General features: G+C 34.6%; 1 protein-coding gene across 4 annotated transcripts in view; it reads left to right on the top strand.

Annotated features, from left to right (window-relative positions):
* VPS13C (vacuolar protein sorting 13 homolog C) overlaps positions 1–23,123 on the top strand; it is a 169,871-nt gene that overhangs the window by 35,912 nt on the left and 110,836 nt on the right. For all 4 annotated transcript variants that reach the window (XM_070469192.1, XM_070469193.1, XM_070469190.1 and 1 more), the window contains 10 exons: positions 154–211; positions 3,038–3,165; positions 4,719–4,825; positions 5,374–5,545; positions 6,676–6,738; positions 12,910–13,039; positions 13,601–13,695; positions 19,348–19,490; positions 20,653–20,845; positions 22,222–22,336. In XM_070469192.1, coding sequence (XP_070325293.1) covers positions 154–211; positions 3,038–3,165; positions 4,719–4,825; positions 5,374–5,545; positions 6,676–6,738; positions 12,910–13,039; positions 13,601–13,695; positions 19,348–19,490; positions 20,653–20,845; positions 22,222–22,336 — 1,204 coding nt within the window. The remainder of the gene's footprint in view (positions 1–153; positions 212–3,037; positions 3,166–4,718; positions 4,826–5,373; positions 5,546–6,675; positions 6,739–12,909; positions 13,040–13,600; positions 13,696–19,347; positions 19,491–20,652; positions 20,846–22,221; positions 22,337–23,123) is intronic.

Genomic DNA, 23,123 nt, shown 5'->3' on the forward strand with positions numbered 1-23,123 from the left:
GCTCAGTGTGTTTTTCTTATGGACTAATAATTACAAAGTTGGGAATAAAGATACTGATTTAGAACCAAATTTTATGTGCATGTTTGTGTCAGGGGTGCTGAGAATGTATACATTTTCTTTTTCATTCTCATATCATTCAAATTTTTTATTTAGGATCAGCTGAAAAGTGAAATTCTTACAAGTAACAACATACCCCCAAACCATCAATATAGTAAGTAATGGTAAAAGTTTATTTTATGTTATAGGAAACATGGAATTAAGTACTTTATTTTAATATATATGTTTTCTGATAAAGTTATTTTGACAAAGAGAAAGTATTCATTTTATATGTTAGTGTCATGATACTGCGTATTCGGTATATATCTTGGTATTTAGAAATAGCTTGTAACACTTACACTACTGGAGAGAGAGAGAAGGGCAGTGTGGCTACAGTTCCCCCCAGCAGCTGGCCGCCTTGACCTCCATGTCTTTTCCCTATCTTGTTATCATCTGCTTTGTTTTAGGAATTAGATTTTCTTTTCTTTGTTTAATAATGAAATCTCTGAGGTCTTGATATTCAGATTACCTTGAACATGTCAGTATTGTAGTGTTACGACAAACTGCTCCAGAGATTTGTGAAAAATGAAGTATAGATGATGATAATGTAGCCTCCCAGGTGGCACAGTGGTAAAAAATCTGCCCGCCAGTGCAAGAGATGCAGGAGTTGCAGGTTCAGTCCCTGGATCAGGAAGAGCCCTTGGAGCAGGAAATGGCAACTCCCTCCAGTGCTCTTGCCTGGAAAATTCCATGGACAGAGGAGTTTGGTGGGCTCCAGTCCATGGGGTTGCAAAGAGTAGGCTTGACTGAGCATGCATGCATGCATGCATACACATAGTTGATTTATAGTATTATGTTAATTTCAGGTATACAAAGTATAGATAATGTGTTTTTACAGATTATACTTCATTGTGGATTATTATAAGATATTGGGTCTAATTCCCTGTGCTATACAGTAAATCCTTATTGCTTATCTGTTTTATGTGTTGTTGGTTGTACATGTTAATCACATACCCTAATTTGTCCCTTCCCCTTCGCTCTCCTCTTTGGTAGCCACAAGTTTATTTTCTGCATCTGTGAGTCTGTGTCTGTTTTGCATATTCAGTCATTTGTGTTTTTTTTTAGATTCCGTATATAAATGATACCATGTAATATTTGTCTTTGTCTTATTTTACTAAGCATAATATTCTCTTAAGTTCATCCATATTGCTACATATGGCAGTATTTCATTCTTTTTTATGGCTGAGTAATATTCCATTTTATATACATACCATATTTTAATCCTTGCCTCTCTTGATGGCATTTGGGTAGCTGGAATGTCTTGGCTATTGTAAATAGTGCTGCTGTGAATATTGGGGTGCATGTGTCTTTTCAAATTAGTGTTTTTATTTTTTCAGGATATATACCCAAAAGTGGAATTGCTGGGTCATACGGTAGTTCTATTTTTAGTTTTTTGAGGAACCTCCATACTGTTTTCAGTAGTGACTGCACCAGTTTACATTTCCCACTGACAATGCACTGAGGTTCCCTTTTCTTCACATTCTCTCCCAGCATTTGTTATTTGTAAACTTTTTGATGGTAGCCATTCTGACAGATGTCGGGGGTAAACTCACTATTGTTTTGATTTGAATTTCTCCAGAGATCTTTTCTGTTTCTTGGCATCCTTACCTTTATTTTTTTTAAGTAGATCTCTAACAAAGCTGCCTGTATTATTTATCCCATACATTTTCTCTGCTATTCTTTTGTATATATTTAGTGTACCTCTTTATGTTTCTTCTCAGTTTTTATGCCCATGTTCTTCTCTGTTCCATACTACTATGGTTCACTATTGTTTTGTTTTTATTCTTTTATAGCTAACTGCCTTTATATGAGAGTTGGCACTTTCTCTTTATGTCCACAAGCGTGTCTATTTAATGATGGTAAAGCTTTCAGATGCTGTTAGTTTGTGAGAGCATTTAGTTTCATTAATGAAAGAACTTGTTCAGAAAAATCTCCAACTTTATTCTTGGGCATGTTTCAGTTATAAATAACCTCTAAATAAGTTAAAAAATTTTATGCAATCTTATGTATATTATAAATACTATAAGATATCACAATTTATATAATTTTAATACTGTTCACAATTACAATTCATTACATTACTTTGCTCTGTCATATTCCCTGATACTCTTTTTTATACTACTTAACTTCAAGAATGTTGTCTTCTTTTGAGTCTAAAACTATATTTGTAATAATCATTTTGAAAATTATAAAGTAGTAGGCAATTTTTTCTGGGTAATATGAATTTCATTCATGATTCTCTTCCTAAATTCTAACTATGATTCAATAAGATTAAAATTAATTAAGTTTTATTTCCGATCTTGTATTGTTATTTTTTGTGGGGGCATCTCAGGCAATAATGATTATTTTTCAAAAATTTTTATTGGAGTAGAGTTGATGTACAATGTTTTGTTAGTTTCATGTGTGCAGCAAAGTGGATCAGTTATATATATATATGTATTCACATTTTTTAGATTCTTTTCCCATATAAGCCATTACAGAGTATTGAGCAGAGTTCCCTGATTAGTTATCTGTTTTATATATTATAGTAACGTGTATATGTCAGTCCCAGTCTCCCAATTTATCCATACCCCTGTATTAGTATTTTTAATAAATAATAAAATCATTAAATATCTTGCAGCAAGGAAGATAAACAGTTTTACACAGTTGTAAATAATCAAGATTAGATTTTGTATATTTTGTGCATTTCTTACTTAGAAGCATAGAACACCATCTTCCTCCTTGGAGATTCCACTTTTACCATTGAGTTTGGGAATTCTTATTATGTAGATAAATAGATGCTTAAATAGTTTTTGGTGGTGATTTTTTTTTTTTCATTTTAAAAAATATATTTTTGGTCATTTTTCTTTACTTTCAGGGTAACAGTGTTCACATAACTATTTACAGTTGTTCATAGGTAAGGGCATATATACATATCTTATGTCTTCCCATGTTGTGTAAGTTTTTCAGCCAATATCCGCCTCTGCAAAACTTTACATGAATCCTTATGCAGAAACAGAGCTCAAAACACCTAAACTTGATTGGAACATAGAAGTACAAAATATTGCTATTGAACTGACCAAACCTCAGGTAAGATTCATTTAAGTATTTACAGCTTTGACTAGCCTTGAATCTCAACAGCTTTTGTCCTCTGTGACTGTTCCTACTTCACTGCTCTGGTGTTTCTTTTGGTTTGTTATTGTTGAGTTTTGACTCCTAAAAATAGATTATATGTATATTTTTAAAATAAAATGAATACCAAATATAAGAAATAATTTTCTTTCTTTTTTTCTGATTTTCACCTTATTGGTGGAGAGTCCTACCGAATTATAGGACATGGTTCCTATATATAGGTTCCTATATATAGGACATATATATGCATGACATGGTTCCATTTAATTCCCAGTTCTTGATGGAAGGTTTTAATAGTTTTATTTTCCTTCCTCAGATTTTAATAGCAGACACTTTTACATTAAATATTGTTTGCTTAATTTTTAGAACAGCTGTGTTGGCAGTTTTTTTCCTTTACTTGTTTCTCAAGTTTGGTTATGTGCCTATGGAGTTTCAATAACTAATCTGGAGAACTGGAAGTGAAAGGAGGACGAGGGGTTTATAGTTAATTGAACTTTTAGCCCAGTGCAGTCCAGTACACATATAATGCAAGTCATATGTGTAATTTTAAATGTTCTAGTAACTACATTAGCAAAGTAAGAAAAGAGGAAATTAGTTACTAAAATTAATAACATTGCATGTAACTTAACATACCTCAAATATAATTATTTCAACATGTGAAAAGTGAAAGTGAAGTCACTCAGTCATGTCCAACCCTTTGCAACCCCACGATTGCAGCCTACCAGGCTCCTCTGTCCATGGGATTTTCCAGGCAAGAGTACTGGAATGGGGTACCATTTCCTTCTCCATAGGCTCTTCCTGACTCAGGGATCAAACCCGTGTCTCCTACATTGTAGGCTTTACCATCTGAGCCCCCAGGGAAGTGGTGATTACATTTCAACATGTAATCAAAATTAAAAATTGTTACACTATTTTATATCCTTTTGTTTTTTCTTAACTTTTCAAAATTTGGGGTATGTTTTACACTTAGAAATACATTTCAGTTCCTGCTGTCCACATGTTAAGTACTGGTAACTGTTAGGTTAGACCTCTTCTTTCTTCATCTGTCTTCTCGATGTGTGTGTTTTCCTCCATTTGAGCTGTTTTGTATTGGTGGTTAAATAATTTTATCTTGCTTTAGTTATGCAATAATTCCCTGGAGCAATTTGGAAACTTAGCTTATAGGTTGCCACTACTTGAAATGATGGTCCAGAGGAAAGTATGTTTAAAGCGAGTTTCATGTCAGTAGTAACAGACACCGTATTTCATTGGTTCTAAGATTTACATTTATTTCACACTTTAATATATGTGAAAATAGGATGTATATTATTATTGGTGGTATGATGTTTAATCGGCAGTGCTTAATATTATCTTACAATTGGTGGTTTCTTAAATTTGATGAAATATATTATTGAATCACCAAGCAACTGTGGTATTCATTGTTCAAGTCTCACTAGGCAGAAAATATAATAAAATTTGGTGTTTACCCATGTTGTGATGTAACAGATGTAACTTTATTTTTGTTTTAATAGTACTTAAGTATGATCGACCTTTTGGAGTCAGTGGATTACATGGTTAGAAATGCTCCTTACCGAAAATATAAGCCTTATTTACCACTTCATACCAATGGTCGACAATGGTGAGTTAGAATTTTTAAAAAATATTTTATGTAATCATATGATTAGGAAATCTCAGAGCTAATAGGCCTTTAAAGACATGTAATGAAGCCACTTTTTTTTAACAGACATTAGAGGGCTATCTTTTATATTATGTCCTTGTTACTTTTTTTTTATAAACACATTCTCTCATACTCTTGCTCCTAGATTAAATTCTTAACTTAGTATTCAAGACTTTCAACATTTTTTTGATCATGTTGCCCTTCAGTCATGCATGTGAACTCAGTGTCACAAATGTATTGGAATATTATTAATTTCACACAGCATGTCATTTTGTCTTTATTATTTTGCTTTGACATACCCTCTTCCTGGAATGGTTTGCTTATTTCATAATGTATTTAAGTCAGAAAATTGAAGTATTGGGGAACTGAAATGTTATGGCTGAACCTTTGTAAGAATATAGTTAATAAGAACAGAAACAGTAACAGTGTAGCTGTAAAATGTCAGTGCTATTTTCCTGCTTTTTTAAACCTTCGTATTCCAATGTAAATTAACAAAATTTGATTTGCAGGTGGAAATACGCAATCGATTCTGTTCTTGAAGTTCATATAAGAAGGTATACACGGATGTGGTCATGGAGTAACATAAAAAAACACAGGCAATTGCTCAAGAATTATAAAAGTGCCTATAAAAATAAGCTAACCCAGACTAAAGTCCCAGAAGAAATACAGAAACAAATTCAGGTATATCTTGCATGTATTGGGAAGCTGTCATTTGTTAAATCATCCTTAAGTGTTAATTTTTCTAGATTTAAATTAAAAGAAAATTTTAGGAGGAATAATGTGGAGTTCTTTTTGAGAGAACTGTATGGAAAATGCAAAGTGTTTTTATCTGTTTTTTCCTTTTAAAAATACCTTCCTAATATCAGCTTACTATAAACTATTTGGAGAAATGTATTTAGTTTTTATCATAATAATATTTAGAAAATTAGTGTCAGAGCTGTTTAAATGTGTAATTATTATTAGCTAAATATGTATTGTTTGTTTTGTTAGGGGCTTTTTTTTAAAGAGGTCAAAGTATTTGTAAAAAAATAGTTCTTATTCCTTAAGATAGGAGTCTTATTTACCCTCTTTTGAAATATAGAAAAACACTTTACTAAATATATAATTTGCTGAATATCATCTGGTCTTGATTGTATCACTATTTTTGCCACAAATTCATAATGTAAAGAATTGTTTTTCTGAAATATATGACAATCACTAGTATTATATATTAGAAAAAGTGCCAATTTTCTCAACATATTAGATCTGTTATTCTCATGTATAAAATGGAGATAGTATGTATCTTACACAGTTGTGGGAATTGCATGAAATAACAGGTAGAACATCTGATAAACAGGTCACCCAGTTCATGTTAGATTCCCCTTAAGTAAATTCCCTAAGTCAGTTTCTGCTTTAGCATACTTGATTTGACGAATTTTACATTCTTAAATTTTGTATTTTATTAAGGTGCCTTTAAGTATAATGATTTTAAAATAGCACAGAGAAGAGGGAGTCCAAAGTAACAACCATAAGGCTAATACCTAAAGCAGGTCCCCCTCTTAAATATTTTTGTTTCCATTTGCATATATCTGTCTCTGTATTGTTGTGATTTCATTAAATTCTTTCTTTCATAGTTAATGAGTTAACTTTTTTGCAAAACTGTTCTCACATTGCAAAATGTAAGAATGTAAAAGCCAAATATCTGTTCAGATTTATGCTTACACTTTCATTAGATCACAGATACTGTTTGTTCATGGACAGGAATAAGCCTAGAAATATAGATGAAAAAATTTTGTTTAATGACCATATTCTTTTGTCCCTTTGTTTTATAGGACTTGGAGAAGACACTAGATGTTTTTAACATAATTTTAGCAAGGCAACAAGCACAAGTTGAGGTAATCATTTTTATTAGCTGACTTTATGTTTTGAATGGGTTATTACTACTCCTTTAAACCTGGAATCAAGAAGTTAAGTTGCATAGAGAGTTGTTTAGATTTACTCAAATGAAAATAAAGGTTGAATTTTCATGGCTCAGTCTCAGGAAGAAATAAAATTGGAATATTGGGGGAAAAAAACCTCAGTAGTATGAAGGGGAAAAATTTCTAATTTTATAACAAAATTTTTGCTAATTCCCCAAAAGAAAGTAAGTAAAAGTCAAACGTAGCCCTAGCAATACAGAATGCTGGTGTTAACATTTTGACATGTAGGCTTCCAGTTTTTCTCTCATGCATATGTATCTAGTTACTTATACTTTTTAGCCCCTATTTCTTTCCCTTTATTTCCTCTTCCTTCCCTTCCTTCACCCATCTTCTTTTTCCCCTCCTTCTCTCTTCTCTTCCTTCATTTTCTATTTTTCTAAAATTGGATTCAGTCTCTTTGTAATATTTTCAGTACTTACAATCTCTTTGTAGTAATAATTACCGACTTACGTTACTTGGTAACTTCTCATTGTTCCTTGTCATTTCTATTATTCTGTAACGTAACTTTTTTGGAAATTAAGAGATAGTTAGGGAGATTGTGATGAACATATACACACTGCTGTATTTAAAATGGATCACCAGTAAGGACCTACTGTATAGCAGATGGAATTCTGCTCAATGTTATGTGGCAGCCTGGATGCGAGGGAGGTTTGGGGGAGAATGTACGCATGTGTGTGTATGGCTGAGTCCCTTGCTGCTCACCTGAGTCTGTCACAGCACTGTTCATCGACTTTGTTGTTGTCCAGTCTCCCAGTGGCGTCTGACTCTTTGTGACCGCGTGTACTGCAGCATACCAGGGCTCTCTTTCCCTCACCTCCTCCCAGAGTTTGTCTGATTTTCATTGGTGATGCCACCCAACCATCTCACCCTCTGTCACCCCCTTCTCCTCTCGCCTTCAGTCTTTTCCAGCATCAGGGCCTTTTCCAACGAGTTGGCTCTTGTAAGGTGCATTTCAGCAAAGTGCTGAAAACATGAGGGAGTCACCCAGAAAGATACCTGAGGAAGAAGTGTACCAGGCAGAAGTCGCGGAGCAAGCTGAAAGGTTTCGGGCTAGGAGCACATCTGACTCATTCAGGGAGCTAAGTAGAGTGGTGAAGGAGAGGAGACACCCGTGGCTGTGGCTAATGAGGTCAGAGAAGTCGGGTGGTAGAGGAGTGGGAGAGGCGCTTGTCAGTATTGGGCAGGATGTCAGATTGTGTAAAGTGTTACAAGCAGTTGTGTGGATTTGGGCTTAAATTCTGAGTTGAGGAGCTATTTTAAGAACAGAATGATAAGAGTCCAATGTAGGTTTTTAAATGTTACTCTGGCTGCTCCTTTGAAAACAAAAGCTGATAGAGGAACAACAAGGATGAAAACGGGGAGGACAATTAGGATGCTATTGAAATATATGAGGTGAGAAATAATAGAAGCTTGGCTGAGAATAGTGGCAGTGGAGGTGATGAGAAAGGGTCAGATTCTGGAAATATTTTGAAGATAGAGCCAATGTTTCTCATCTGATTAGATAACGGGTTTTATGAAAGAGATGTTGGAAGTGACTATAGGGATTTTGGCTTGGAGGAGTTGGGAAGGATGGAGTTGCAGTGAAATGGGATGGGGATGACTGGATGGAACTTGCTTGGGTGAGATGGGAGAAGATCAGGAGTTCTTTCTGGGACTGATAGTTTAAGCTATCATACATTAACTTGGAGATAGGGAGTATGTGGTTGGATGCGTGAATGTGGAGTTTGGAAGAGAGGTCTGTGCTGGATATATATACACATTTAGAAGGGGTCAGCACATAGATGTTATTTAAAAAGCCATGGCATTGGATGAGATCACCTAAGAAGTTAGAGTACCCGGAGCTTAGAGTACCTGGAGTCCAAAGACCCAAAGTATTTGTATTGTTTATAGGTCAGAGAAGTGAGAGCCTTGGTTACCATGGAGGAGTTGCCAGAGAGGTGGGCTGAAAGCTCTGTGACTGTAATAACCTCAAAGTCAGGTGAAGAAAGGATGTCAGGGGACAGGGAGTGATCAGCTGTGACAGGTGCATCTCATTGGTCAACTGAAATGAGGAAAGAGGATTTATCAAATTTGGGATGTTTCAGCCATTATTTCTTCAAATAATTTTTTAGTTCTTATTTCTTCCTTCTTTCCTTCTTGGTTTCCAAATTTCAAATGTGTCTATATATATATATATATATATATATATATATAAAATACACACACACACACACACACATATACACACACACAACACAACACATGTATGTGACCACAGGTTCTTGAGGTCTTATTCATTTTTTTTCCTTTAATCTTTTTTTCCTCTCTGTTCTTCTGATTGAATAGTTTCTCTTAATCTGTTTTCACGCTCACTTTTCCCTCTGTCATCTCCATTTTACTGTTGAACCCATCTTCATTTTTTTATTTCAGATATTGTATCTTCCAGGTCTAGAATTCGTATTGAATTCCTTTTTATAGTTTCCATTTCTCTACTGAAAATTTCAGTCCTTTTAGTAATTTCTGATTATTTCTGTTTATCTCATGTAACATGGATACAGTGACTCTCTGATAGTTTAAACATCTTGATTATGACTATTGGCATCTGTAGACTTTTTCCCTTGAGAAATGGTCACATTTTTCTTTGTCTCTTTTGTTTTTCTATGTCAAATAATTTTGGATTGTATTCTGGATGGTGTGATTATTATACTATATGTCCTTTGCAAAATGTTTGATATTTTGTTTTAACACACAGTCTGGTTTGGTTTTGATTTTAAGTTGTGCTTTGCCTTCTATGGATAGTGGTTTAAATCTCAGTTCTGTTCTTTCAGCGTTTGGTGTGATGGTTTGAGTCTGTTTTGCACATGAGTAATACAGTAGTTTGAGACTCATGCAGATGATTTATATCCTGCTTCAGGTCTCTAAACTTTTGCTGCTTTCGTTTAGATCAGTTTCATACTGAACTGAAAGTTCATCATTGGATTTAGCCATAAAGAAATCATTTAAAAAGCAAATTTTATAGGATATTATAGGTAGAAATTTGATAGGAATGAGAGAAAGTGGAAGATGAGGAATTGGAGAGAGTAAGCGCAGGTAGTCCTGATACTTCATTGTAAGTGGAAAATAAGATAAAGGGTGGCAACTGGTGGGCATTGTGGAGTCAAGGAAAGGTTTTCTAAATTACTTCTATGGCTCAGACGGTAGAGAAACTGTCTGCAATGCAGGGGACCTGGGTTCAATCCCTGGGTAGGGAAGATCTCCTGAAGAAGGGAATGGCAACCTACTCCAGTATTCTTGCCAAGAGAATTCCATGGACAGAGGAGCCTGATGAGCTACAGTCTGTGGAATTGCAGAGTTGGACATGACTGAGTGACTAACACTTTTGTTTCTTAAAAAAAAAATTGTGTTCGGTTTTATATAGTATTCCATAGAATTGTTTATCTAATATAATTTTGAATAACTGACCAGTATTCCATTCTGTTTGTGTACTAGAATTTGCTTGGCAGTTTTCTCCCGGTTATATTTAATTATAAATGACACTACAGTGAGTAGCCTTGTCGTTACATTTTCTGAAGCATTTCTTATTTTTTTAAGGACAAATTCCTCAAGGTGGGTCAGAGAGTGTCTGAGTATTTTAAAAGGTATTTGCTTCCTAGGAAGACATTGCTTCCTAGGAAGACATACAGATGGCAAAAAAACACATGAAAAGATGCTCAGCATCACTCATTATCAGAGAAATGCAAATCAAAACCACAATGAGGTACCATTACACGCCAGTCAGGATGGCTGCTATCCAAAAGTCTACAAGCAATAAATGCTGGAGAGGGTGTGGAGAAAAGGGAACCCTCTTACACTGTTGGTGGGAATGCAAATTAGTACAGCCACTATGGAAAACAGTGTGGAGATTTCTTAAAAGGCTGGAAATAGAACTGCCATACGACCCAGCAATCCCACTTCTGGGCATACACACCGAGGAAACCAGATCTGAAAGAGACACGTGCACCCCAATGTTAAGCACTGTTTATAATAGCCAGGACATGGAAGCAACCTAGATGCCCATCAGCAGACGAATGGATGAGGAAGCTGTGGTACATATACACCATGGAATATTACTCAGCCATTAAAAAGAATTCATTTGAATCAGTTCTAATGAGATGGATGAAACTGGAGCCCATTATACAGAGCGAAGTAAGCCAGAAAGATAAAGACCATTACAGTATACTAACACATATATATGGAATTTAGAAAGATGGTAACAATAACCCTATATGCAAAACAGAAAAAGAGACTCAGCTGTATAGAACAGACTTGTGGACTCTGTGGGAGAAGGCGAGGGTGGGATGTTTCAAGAGAACAGCATCGAAACATATATATTATCTAGGGTGAAACAGATCACCAGTCCAGGTTGGATGCATGAGACAAGTGCTCAGGCCTGGTGCACTGGGAAGACCCAGAGGGATCGGGTGGAGAGGGAGGTGGGAGGGGGGACCGGGATGGGGAATACATGTAAATCCATGGCTAATTCATTTCAATGTATGACAAAAACCACTGCAATGTTGTAAAGTAATTAGCCTCCAACTTATAAAAATAAATGGAAAAAAAAAAAAAGGTATTTGCTACTGCTGTGGATTGTTCCTGTGAATTAGAGGAGTAGTTTTCCAGAGAAACAGTTAATTCCAATCCTCCTTAAATTAAGTGGCTTCAATTTAATTAGATATTCTTAATAACACTTAACCAGTTGCTTGAAAATTGAAGTAAGAAGATAAATTATTAGTTGTTGTAGCTAAAGAAGGGTGGGATGTAGATGAAGAGATGACAATTAGATTCATCCAAAATTGATGCTTTTTCATTATAATAAAAAATCTGCAGGGCCAGAGAGTTTAGAATGTAGGTTGAGGATTGGCTGAAGTTATTTACCTTGGCCCCTTAGCTGGCTAAGGAAGGGAAGTGAAGGCAATAGAGGTGGTATTTAGGAAAAAGTGAAAGGGATCTGCATCCCTGTTCATATTAGGTTTTATATACACTGTAAAAGTTCTTTTTGGTCTCATATAGATATATTTTACTGTGAAAAATAAAAATGCATACTAATCTATGCTAGGAGAACAAAGAAGTTAAATATTATTTCATGTAGAATATAAACCAACCAGCTATGTATTTTCTTTTACCCATTACATTTCTGACTCTTGAAGATGGGTTAAGCTTGACAAAAGATAGTTACAGCTGAGATATAACTGAGACCATCAGTGATTTTGTGGACAGATATAGACCTGTTTCCCTATATAATATCTACTTGTCAAAGATAGTTTAAATTGAGTTGTTAATCAAACTGTTCTCTTTACTGTATAATTCAGCTCTTTTCTTTAACTTCTCTTTTGGATTATTTCACTTTTTGGTATACACTGAAGCTTGCAGTATGTTACCAATTCACTTCCAATTTAAAATATTTTAAATTTAAAGTGGGAAAATTATTTACTTATTCAGGGAATGAGAAGATAGAGTCTAAATTATTCAAACCCTTTATTCTTTTTAATCTTTTGTTTTCTACTCTTGAGTTATTCATCTGTATTTTACTAGAAAGGGGTGAAGAAAAGGAGCGGCAGATAAGCCAAGATTTGTTGAGAAAGAGGATGAAATGAGATTTCAGCACTTTCTAATTTTATTTATATTCTGTCCCCAAACTATGTTCATAGTTAGCAAGTCAACCGTGTGTATGAATTATGAAATAAGATTGTTAAATTTTACTTTCGAGAGTGGGAGTATCTTCCTTTCAGGGAACTTTTCATTTTAAAACCTTGCTGTCCGCTTGACCTCTTACCTTATAAGTTTAGAAGACACATTGCTCAGAAGAATTTTACTTGAAACCTTTTCTGAATCACTCACAACATGCAACTTCATCAGAAAGCTGTCAGTACGTGTGGGAAGTAATTAATAGTGAGATTGTATTAACCAGATAATGCTGAGAATCAGTTCAGAAGGAACTAGCTGTATTGACTGCTTTTAAAAAACTTAATGTAGTGTTAAAAAAATGTAACCACTGTTCTTACCTGCCTGGACCTGAAAGTGAAGAGGGCATTTATTTTTTAATTAAACTTTTTGATTGTTAATTTTTAGGTGATTCGATCAGGACAAAAATTGAAGAAAAAGTCTACTGACACAGCCGAGAAACGTGGAGGCTGGTTTAGTGGGTTTTGGGGTAAGAAGGAATCTAAGAAAAAAGATGAAGAATCTTTGATTCCTGAAAGTAAGTTCCAAGTCATATGACTTATTGCACGCTGGTAAGGAAAAAATATATAAATTATGCTTTAGCTAGTTAGTTGAATTTTACTTTGTAATAATTTTGAAGTAAAAGTAGCTCAGTATAGTAAACATATAAGCAGATACATCAGGATGGAACATTTCCATGTTTATTTAAAAGGAGACTTTGAATTTTTGAGAAAAGTCAATTGTGTAAAAATTTGAAAGTTGAAATTCAGAAATCTCACATGTAGCATTCTTTATTGTTATTTTGTACATAGATATTTAATTAGATGTTTCACTTAATTTTTAAAATACTTAGGAGATTGTAAAATTGCTGCATGACACATGAGTTGCCTTGATGTTATATCTGCATTTTCTTGACCTAAATAAGCAAAATACATGATGTTTAACAAGTCAACATAGTATACTAGAGGAAATTACATTGCTGCTTTTGCTTCAGTGTTTGTGTGTATAAATTTAGGCCAGCTGTTAATTTGGTTTGATTTTATTCACAGTCTCTGTAAGACTGAAGCAGTTGATTTCTTAAAATATTGTCTTTTTATAGCTATTGATGACCTCATGACACCAGAGGAAAAAGATAAGCTTTTCACGGCCATTGGTTATAGTGAGAGCACTCACAACCTAACTTTACCCAAGCAGGTAATTATTTAGGTGGTAACTATTCAGGTGGTTTCATTTTTCTGTATTATCTTGAACTGGATTAAACAAGTTATTGGTTTTTAAAGTAGCTGGTAAAAGCATGTTGCAGTTTGTTTCTGCTTTGTTGTTGTTCAGGCTAAGGCGTGTGGGACTCTTTGCCTCCTCATGGTCTGCAGCATGCCAGGCTCTGTCCTCTACTTCCAGGAGTTTGCTCACATTCGTGTCCACTGAGCTGGTGATGCTATTCCAGCACCACAGTGTGGAAGTTTTGCTTTACTCTTTGTTAAATGTTTCGGTCAGACCTTACCATTTAAAACTGTCTCCAACTTTTGATTTACTTGCTTTAATGAGTGTGAGACTAACCTGATAAAAAGTACTTATTGCAGAGGTAATTAAGTCTTTTAAAATTTTATCTTTCTTGTGTGTGTGAAATATAACTCCTGTATGAAAGAGTGAGCTAAATCAAAATGTGTTGCTCATTGGATTTGTCATAAAGCACAACTATGTAATTACCATCAAGGTTAATTTATGGACCTTGCAATAGATAGGGCATTATTATGAGATCTGTGTCTGTTCTTTGACTAGTTGTATTTTGCTCATTTTCATTGCTGTGTAGGTATTTTCATTTGGAAATACCACTTTATTTATACTTTTGTTGATTGACATTTGGGTTGTTCCTGTTTTTTGGTTGTTACACTGTTAACTGCTTGTAAATGTCTTTTAGTGGGCATATGAGGTTTTCTGCTCATTATATCCGTTGGAATGGAATTGCTGTATCATAGGGTATGAGTATATTTAACTTCCAATAGATTCTGCTAAATACTTTTCCAATGTGAAAAACATTTCTATCAGTAGTATATGAGGATTCTCATTATTCCACGTCTTTACCAACTCTTATCATTATCAATCCTTTAAATTTATCCATTCTAAATGGTGAATATGTAGTATTTCATTGTGATTTAAATTTGTATTTCTTGGATAACTGAAGAGGTTTTTCACTTTTTTGTATATCCTTTTTTGTGAAGTGACTTTTGAATCTCTTGTTTCTTATTGGGTTGGCTTTTTCTTGTTGATTTGTAGAAGCCTTTTATGTATTTGTTACATTAAATTACATGACATCCTTAGAAATTATTCATCTTATGACTGGAAGTTTGTAGCTTTGACTGCCTCTATGTATTTCCCCAAAACCCTGCTCCCTGTTCCTGGTACCCACCAGTCTATTCTCTGTTCCTGTGAATCTTATCTTTTTAGGTTCCACATATAAGTGACTTACTTCACTTAGCATAATGTCCTCAAGCTACATATATGTCATTGCAGGATTTCCGTCCTTTTTGTGGCTAAATAATATTCCATCATGTATATCCACACCACATTTTCTTTATTTTTTCATCTGTCCTTGGAAACTTAGGCTGTTGCAGTGTCTTGGCTTTTGTGAATAATGCTGCAGTGAATGTGGGCGTGCACGTTTCTCTTTGGGATATTGATTTTATTTCCTTCAGGTAAATATCCAGATGTGGAATTGCTGGATCATTTAGTACTTCTCTATTTAATTTTTGAGAAGCCTCCTCACTGGTTTATATACTGATGATACCGATTTATGGGCTTCCCAGGTGGCTTAGTGGTAAGGAATCCTCCTACCAGTGCAGGAGACTCAGATTTGATCCTGGGGTTGGGAAGATCCCCTGGAGAAGGGAATGGCAACCCACTCTAGTGTTCTTGCCCGGGAAATCCCATGGACAGAGGAGCCTGGTGGGCTCCCTTTTGTGAGTCACAAAAGAGTTGGACATGACTTAGTGACTAAACAACAATGCCAGTTTACATTCCCACCCACAGTGTACAAGGGTGGGAATGCAAATTGGCATAGAATGATAGCCGTTCTAAGAGGTATGAAGGGATACCTCATTGTGGTTTTTTTTTTTCTAAAGTACATTGACTGTATTTTCCTCCATATAAAACTATTGCTTAATCTTTTAAAATTGAAGTAGAGTTGATTTATACTATTAGGTTAGTTTCAGGTGTACATCATAGTGATTTAATATTTTTATAGATTAGCCTCCATTTAAAGTTTTTAGAAAATACTGACTCCATTTCCCTGTGACATATAATGTATTCCTCTTGCTTATTATTTTATATATAATAGCTTGTACCTTTAATTGGATTATTTGTTCTCTTGATGTTGAGTTATATGAGTTCCTTTTGTATTTTTCTTACTAACCCCTTATCAGGTATGTGGTATGCAAATATTTTCTCCCATTCTGTTGATTGCATTTTCATTTTGTGATTTTATTTTTCCTGTGCAGAAGCTTTTTAGTTTGATATTGTCCTGCTTATTTTTGCTTCTCTTCCTTCTGCTCGGTGTCATAGCCATTGAATCATTATCAAGATTGCCGCCAAGGAGCTTTTTCTCTCTGTTTTCTTCTAGGAGTTATAGTTTCAGGTCTTACAGTTAAGTCATTAATCCATTTCTAGTTATTTTTTGTGAGTGGTGTAAGATAGGGGACCAATTTCATTCTTTTGCACATGAATATCCAGTTTTTTTTTTTTAGCACCACTTAATAAAATCTTTGTCCTATTGAATATTCTTGATTATTTTGTAAAATGTTAATAGACCCTATGTGTATGAATTTATGTCTGTGCTCTTGATTAAGTTCTATTGGTCCATGTGCCTGTTCTAATGCTAGCACCATCCTGTTTTGAGTTCTGTAGCTTTGTAATATAGTTTGAAATTAGGACATGTCATGCCTATAGCTTTGGGTATTTTTTTTTCTCCTCAAGATTGCTTTTGCTATTCAGGGTCTTTTGTAGTTCCGTGCAAAATGCCATTGCAGTCTTGCAGGGATTGTGTTGAATCTATAGATTACTTTAGGTAGTATGTACATTTTAAGAGTCCATAAATAAGACATAGCTTCTCTGTTGATGTTTTCTGTAGTTTCGTTCATGACTGTCTTTTAGTTTTCAGTGCAGAGATCTTTCACCTCTTTGGTTAAGTTTATTCCTAAGTATTTTATTGTTTTTTCTTTTTGCTGTTGTAAATGGGATCACTTAAAATTTATTTCTCAAATAACTCATTAGTGTATAGAAACACAACTGATTTTCATTTGTTAATTTTGTATCCTGCAACTTTACTGAATTTTTCATAAGTTCTTTTTTTATGGAATCAAGGATTTTCTCTATGTAAGATGATACCATGTGCAAAGATAGGAATTTTTCCTTCTTCCTTTCTAATTTGGATACATTTTGTTTCTTTTTCTTGCCTGATTGCTCTTGCTATCATATCAGATACTATGTTTAATAGTAGTGGTGAGCCTGGGTACCCTTGTCTTGTTCATAATCTTAGAAGAAGAACTTTTTACCTTTCAACATTGAGTATGATATTAGCTGTGGGCTTGTCATGCTGAGATTCATTCTTTCTATACCAAATTTCTTGAGAGTTCTTATTTTGAATGGGTGTAGAATTGTGTCAGATGCTTTTTTTCTTTAATCTATTGAAACAGTCATGTGATTTTCATCCTTTTATTCATGTGATGTGTTACATAAGTTATTTTCATTTGTTGAACCAACCTCACATCCTTGAGAGGAATCCTAAATGATTATGGTGTATGGTCTTTTTATCCACTCCAGTACTCTTGCCTGGAAAATCCCATGGACAGAGGAGCCTGGTAGGGTGCAGTCCATGGGATTGCAAAGAGTCAGACACGACTGAGTGACTTCACTTCCTTTCTTTCTTTGATTATTCATTCAATCTCCTTCACTATTGGTTTATTCAGATTTTCTGTTTCTTCATGATTCATTCTTGGTAGATTATATGTTTCTCAGTATTTATCAGTTTCTTCTGGATTTTCCAGTTTGCTGGAGGATCGCTGTTCATAGTAATCATTTACGATCTTTGGTATTTTTGTAATGTCTCTAAATTATCATTTTATTTATGTGTTGTCTTTTTTTGTTGTTGTTAGTATATCTAATGTTTGTCAGTTCTGCTTTTCTTTTCAAACAACCAATTCTGAGTTTTGTTCATCTCCATTGTGTTTTTATTTTTCTACTGTATCCTCTGTTTCATTTATTTTTGCTGTAATCTTTATGATTTCCATTATTCTTCTAACTTTGGGCCTAGTTTGTTCTTTCATAATTCTTTAAGGTATGAAGCTAGGTTGTTTACTTGAGATCTTTCTTTTTTCTTGATGTAGGCATTCATCACTATAAACTTTGCTCTTAAAACTGCTTTTGCTGCATCCAGTAAGTTTGGTATGTTGTATTCCCATTTTTGTTGTCTCATAATAGTTTTTGTTTTCTATTTTGATTTCTTTCTTGATCCAGGAGTATATCCAGAAGTGTGTTGTTTAATTTCCATGTATTTGTGAATTTTGTAGTGTTCTCATTATTGATTTTTAGTTTTATTTCATTGTGGTTGAAAAAGATACTTGATACAATACATAATGTGTACTTTCTTGAATATTTTGAGGGTTTTTTTTTTGTGGTTGAATATATGATCTATCTTAGCAAATATTCAGTGTATTCCAGAAGAATATTCTGTTGCTGTTTGGTGGAACATTCTATGCATGTCTGAGAAGTCCATTTGGCTTGTAGTGTTATTCATATCCGTTGTTTCCTCATTGTTTCTGTCTGGATGATCTCTCCCTTTTTGAGAATGGAGTATTGAAGTCCCCAGTTAATTTCTGTCTATTTCTTTTGGTTCTGTTAGTATATGATTTATATATTTAGGTGCTCCAGTGGGTACATGATGTATTTATAATTGTTTCCTCTTCTTGACAGTTTGACCCCTTTATCATTATATAATGACCTTCTTTGTCTTTTCTGACCATTTTTAACTTAAAGTCTATTTTTTTTATGGTATGGGTATAGCTATCCTTTTTTTTGGTTAATGTTTGCTTGAAATATCTTTCTCCATCTCTTCACTCTCAGCCTGTGTGTGGCCTTAAAGCTAAAGTGAGTCTCCTGTAGGCAGCATACCATTGTATCTTTTTTTTTCCTTTAATCCATTTTGCCAGTTTCTGTCTTTTGATTGGAAAATTTAATTCATTTACTTTTAAAGTAACTACTGATAGATAAAGATTTACTCTTTATATTTTGTCAGTTGTTTTCTGACTCTTTTATAGATTCTGTGTTCCTTCTCTTGTGTGGTTTGATAAGAATTATCTTTCTGGTTATCTGGTTATCCTACCTTTAGTCTTGGCCTATCAATTTTGTGAGCAGGATTTTTTTTTTCTCTCCCATGTCTTATTAACTCTCCAAAGTCATCAAGCAGATATTCTTTGAACAAAATTCAAAGAATTTTGTTCAGTTTTTGAGCTAGATGATTGGTCTGAATTAATTTACTTTAGTGAAAGCTGCTGAATTGAATATTTAGATCACAAAATATTTTATCATTTCAATTTTTATTACCTTAAAAACTAAGAGAAGTTAATTTTGAATCTTTTGTAAATGCCCTGTTTAAGCAGGCAATTTTGTATTATTGGGTTTTCTGATGTTTTTTTTTTTTTATGAACATAGTGATGCAAAGACCAACCATGTTTTTTAGACCATTTTATAATTTAACAATTTTAAATATGAAGAAATTATTAAAGTAATAATTTAATAAAGTAATAATTTAATAAAGTTAAAATTTAACCATTTTCATTCATTTTTTTCATTTAGTATGTTGCTTATATAGTGGCACTGAAGTTAGTAAGCACCTCAATTACAATAAGAGAAAATAGAAATATTCCAGAAATACTGAAAATTCAGATAATTGGTCTTGGCACCCAAGTGTCTCAGCGACCAGGAGCACAAGCACTTAAGTAAGTTTTAAAAATGTATTATTTCAATTTTTATTTCTAGGTTAACTTCAGGCCAAAAAAATATAGTGTAGTTAGCATAAAAAATTGATTAATAGTAATTCCTCTCTGTTTTTTTTCCTTTAGCATGTGAGTATGGTCATTTTATTTGAGTTTGTTTTGTTATGAAACTATGTGGGAAGCTCATTATTTGTTCTCCTCTTGCTTGTTTCCTTCACAAATATTTCTTGTATAGTGTTTAGTTCATAGATTTGTTACTATGAAGGCTATGCATAAGAACCGTAACTTTTTGTTTTCAAGATGTTTATGGTATAGTTGGATAAGAGAAGAAACACAGAAATTTAACTTAAGATCTTACAATAATTGGATTGGCCAAAAAGTTTGTTTGGGTTTTTCCTTAAGATATTTTTGGCTTCCCAGGTGGTGCTGGGAAAGTGGTAAAGAGCCTGCCTGCCAATGCAGGAGACATAAGAGATGTGGGTTTGATCCCTGGGTGGGGAAGATCCCCTGGAAGAGGGCAAGGCAACCCACTCCAGTATTCTTGCCTGGAGAATCCCATGGACAGAGAAGCCTGGCAGACTACTGTCCATAGGGTTGCATAGAGTCAGACATGACTGAAGTGACTTAGTATGCACGCATTATGGAAAACTCCAAACAAAGTTTTTGGCCAACTCAGTATTTCAGAGCTCAGAAGTCATAAGGAGCTATAATGTTAAATACCTTAGGATTAATGCTATACAAACTCAGTTGTGGAAGGGAATAACTGGTCCCAAAGAACTGGGACTTAGCTTAACTGATTGGAAGGACCGGCAGAAGCAGGGATGAGGGAGAACAGCTTTAGGGTTATGTGAAATAGGGAGATGAGTTCCATGAGTTGAGTATAGCATGTATTCATGTGACAGTCCTGCAGTGTTGTGAAGCTAGCCACAGCGGGTTTTTCATGAGGATTAGGAGAACAAAAAAATAAACCAAATCAGGAAAAAAAAGAATCCCAGATTTCGTGGGTAGTTAAATGCCAGGCTAAGGAGTTTGGACTTCAACTCTGCGAGATAGACATGGTGCTGATTTTCAAAGGAGCTTTTTTTAAATGGAAATTTGTACTTCAAACTGTTATATTACAAAGGATCTTATTTGTAATACTTCTTTTTTCCTCATTGGATTGTAGAGTGGAAGCCAAATTAGAACACTGGTATATAACAGGTCTAAGACAACAAGATATTATACCATCACTTGTGGCTTCAATTGGCGATACTGCATCATCCTTGCTTAAAATTGAATTTGAAACCAATCCAGAAAGTGGTACTGCTGACCAGACTCTGGTGGTTCAGTCTCAGCCTGTGGAGGTCATCTACGATGCTGTGAGTACAAGGAGAAAGTGAATCTTAATCAAACACATCTTAAGCTTCTGACAAATGGTTTCTTGTTTTTTCTTTTTTCATATTTAACCTTTATTTATCTAGCAGCTCCGTTTAGTGATACTTTTCTCTTGTTTAAAGGGCAGTACGTGTTTAGTTTTTTATATTTATTTATTTGGCTGCATTGGATCTTAGTTGCGGCATGTGGAATCTTCGTTGTGACATGTGAGCCTATCTGCTCCGTGGCATGTAGGACCTTAGTTCCCTGACCAGGGATCAAACCAGAGTCCCTGCATTGGAAGGTGGAGTCTTAACCACTGGACCACCAGGGAAGTCCCAGCAGTTAATTTTGATTTTGAATATACTACAGTTTTTTTTCCCTACTCTAAGGTATACTACCTATGCTTGTGTTAAATTTTTTTTAAATGGTGATATATTCTTAAAGAAGTCTATGCCTTTTATACCAACTAACTACTCACAAATAATTATATACTTTCTATTCCAGTTTCTTTTTGCTTATTCTCCCTTTCTTCTCAGTGTTTGTAACCAATTTAAGGAACTTTAGGAGCAAATAAAAGAATTTTAGATACTGATCACATGAGAAAAAAGCATTGTCATTTCTCATTGAAAAGGCTTACTCCAGTATCTATAGTTCCATCTTTATTCAGACTCTCTTAATTCATCTTGAGCTAGCCAAGACGTGGAAGGTTGTGGTTCATTATTCCATCACTTGTTGGTTGGCCCACTTTGTTTTTTAAGATCTCTGACTCATTTTTACTGTACAGTTATGGAAATAAATTCACAGTGTGGGTAAGAGGCAGAACTTAGTGTTTTCTCTGATTTTTTAAAAAATTTAAATTGTGGTAAAATACATGTAATTTACCATCTTAGTCATTTTTTAAGTGTATAGTTCAGAAGTGTTAAGTACATTTGCACTGTTGTACATTCAGTCCCCAGTACTCATTCTTCTTGCAAAATGTCTGATTTTTAAGTTGAAGTTTTAGACGTAGGTAAGGGCAGAACAGTTTTCCTATTTCCTTTCTAAACTTCAGAGCACAGGGGAATCCAATTGTGGTGTACATTCTGGTGGCTAAGACTAGAAGTAATACCCCATTGCCACATCAACATGATACCACCAAACATACTCAAGGTCACCTTAATGATATTCACACCTTTGTTGCCTTCTCAATAAGCTTAAATGGCCTATACCTTTTTTCAGATTCTCTTTCCCTCCAGAACGAGATGTAGGAGGGTAGCTTATCTTTGGAAGTGCCGTCTCAGTTCAGAGCCAGATTTGATTAGAATTAAACTGTAACTTTAAAATTTATAATATGGAAAATACTGTGTATAATTTGCTTATATTTTCAATGATTTTACAGAAAACCATCAATGCAGTGGTTGAATTCTTTCAGTCAAATAGGGGATTGGATCTTGAGCAAATAACATCAGCTACATTGATGAAGCTGGAGGAAATTAAAGAGAGAACTGCTTCAGGTAAAGAATTTGATGCAGAAGCAACATCTCAACTCTCAAATATTTTTTTCTCTTCTAATGTAAACACTACATTTGAAATAAGTGTAGGTAGCTTTTTCTTGACTATACCTGCCAGACTGGATGAGAAAGAGAATGATACGGGGCATAGATGATTCTGTCAGCTGTTCAATTTAGGAACCTGTGCTGCAGAGTAAATTTGAAATGTAAAAGCTCCCTGTCTCAGTTCTTAAGTGACTTTTCACCGTGCTGTATGTGAATCGAGTTTTAAAGATACATACTTTTGTGCATCATGGCCTCTATATTCAAGTTACCTACTATATCTGGTTACTTAACTAAAGTGAAAAGTGAAAGTCGCTTAGTCATATCTCACTCTTTGTGACCCTGTGAACTACACAGTCCATGGAATTCTCCAGTCCAGGATACTGCAGTGAGTAGCCTTTCCCTACTCCAAGGGATCCTCCCAACCTAGGGATTGAACCCAGGTCTCTTGCATTACAGGCAGATTCTTTACCAGCTGAGCCACAAGGGAAACCCAAGAATACTGGAGTGGGTAGCCTATCCCTTCTCCAAGAGTGGGTAGCCTATCCCTTCTCCAGCGGATCTTCCCAACCCAGGAATTGAACCCGGGTCTCCTGCATTGCAGTCAGATTCTTTACTAACTGAGCTATCAGGGAAACCCACTTAACTAAAGAAATAACAAATTTTTCAATCTCTGACTAAATACTAGGTGTGTTGGGTTTATTGTATTATGGAGTGTGATTGTTTCCCATTGATGACATGTAATTGA

This window comes from Odocoileus virginianus, chromosome 6 (genome assembly GCF_023699985.2).
Source record: "Odocoileus virginianus isolate 20LAN1187 ecotype Illinois chromosome 6, Ovbor_1.2, whole genome shotgun sequence".
Classification (NCBI taxonomy): domain Eukaryota; kingdom Metazoa; phylum Chordata; class Mammalia; order Artiodactyla; family Cervidae; genus Odocoileus; species Odocoileus virginianus.